Below are 1176 nucleotides of genomic sequence, written 5' to 3' on the forward strand. Positions count from 1 at the left end.
AAGATACTTAGGAAATGGTCAGCCAAAGCTGATGATGAATCGTAATACCAGGAAAAGAAGCTGTGTGTTCCATGTACCTTGATAATTTAGCCAGAAGAAGAAACTCACTTAATTTGATAATCGCCTATTTATTAACACAAATAATAACAAGGAAAGAATGCTGCATGTGAGAACAGCAGCCCCTCAGTGGGGTATAAAAGGGAATGTGGGCAGAGAGACTCCCACTTCCAAATCTTCCAACCCACCTTCTTGTAAACCAACCCAGAACCTCCACCTCTGACACCATGGTCAGCTCCTGTTGTGGCTCTGTCTGCTCTGAGGAGAGCTGTGGGCAAGGCTGCTGCCAGCCCAGCTGCTGCCAGACCACCTGCTGCAGGCCCACTTGCTGCAGGCCCACCTGCTGTGTGTCCAGCTGCTGCAGACCCAGCTGCTGTCAGTCTGTGTGCTGCCAGCCCACCTGTTGCCGCCCCAGCTGCTGCCGCCCCAGCTGCTGTGTGTCCAGCTGCTGCAGGCCTTCCTGCTGTCGCCCTAGCTGCTGTGTGTCCAGCTGCTGCAGGCCCTCTTGCTGCATCTCCAGCTGCTGCCGCCCCTGCTGTAGCAGTTCCAGTTGCTGTGTGTCCAGCTGCTGCCGCCCCAGCTGCTGCAGGCCTTCCTGCTGCCAACCCAGCTGCTGTCGCCCTAGCTGCTGTGTGTCCAGCTGCTGCAGGCCTTCTTGCTGCATCTCCAGCTGCTGCCGCCCCTGTTGTGGCAGTTCCAGCTGTTGTGGATCAAGTTGTTGCCGCCCTAGCTGCTGTGTGTCCAGCTGCTGCAGGCCTCAGTGCTGCATCTCCAGCTGCTGCCGCCCCACCTGCTGCCAGACCTCTTGCTGCCGCCCAGCATGCTCTAGCTGTTCTTGCTGCTGAGCGCTCTCACTCACAGACTCCTGTTCTTCATCACACAGGGTATCTGATGTAGATCACCTGTGAGCTGATCCTGAGAGGCACATTGTAAAGCCTCTGTTCCAACTGATAATGATTTTGCCCTCCAAATGTCTGTCCTTACTCCTGCCTATTATCTTTCTCTAAAATGACCACAAATTTAAATTTTCTCTGAAATCTGTAAAGTTTGTCCTTACACCCAAAAAGAAAAATTTGTTCTTTACCATATTTTTAATGGAGACTCTCTTACATTTTAAAT

The 1176-nt window shown here is 52.6% G+C and overlaps 1 protein-coding gene across 1 annotated transcript; it reads left to right on the forward strand.

Moving 5' to 3' along the window:
* The first annotated feature begins 284 nt into the window (after positions 1 to 284).
* On the forward strand, positions 285 to 902 carry LOC142860057 (uncharacterized). Its single transcript, XM_075990778.1, has one exon. The coding sequence runs from the start codon at positions 285 to 287 to the stop codon at positions 900 to 902; it is 618 nt and encodes a 205-aa protein (XP_075846893.1).
* The last annotated feature ends 274 nt before the right edge of the window (positions 903 to 1176 follow it).

Source organism: Microtus pennsylvanicus, chromosome 11 (genome assembly GCF_037038515.1).
Source record: "Microtus pennsylvanicus isolate mMicPen1 chromosome 11, mMicPen1.hap1, whole genome shotgun sequence".
Classification (NCBI taxonomy): domain Eukaryota; kingdom Metazoa; phylum Chordata; class Mammalia; order Rodentia; family Cricetidae; genus Microtus; species Microtus pennsylvanicus.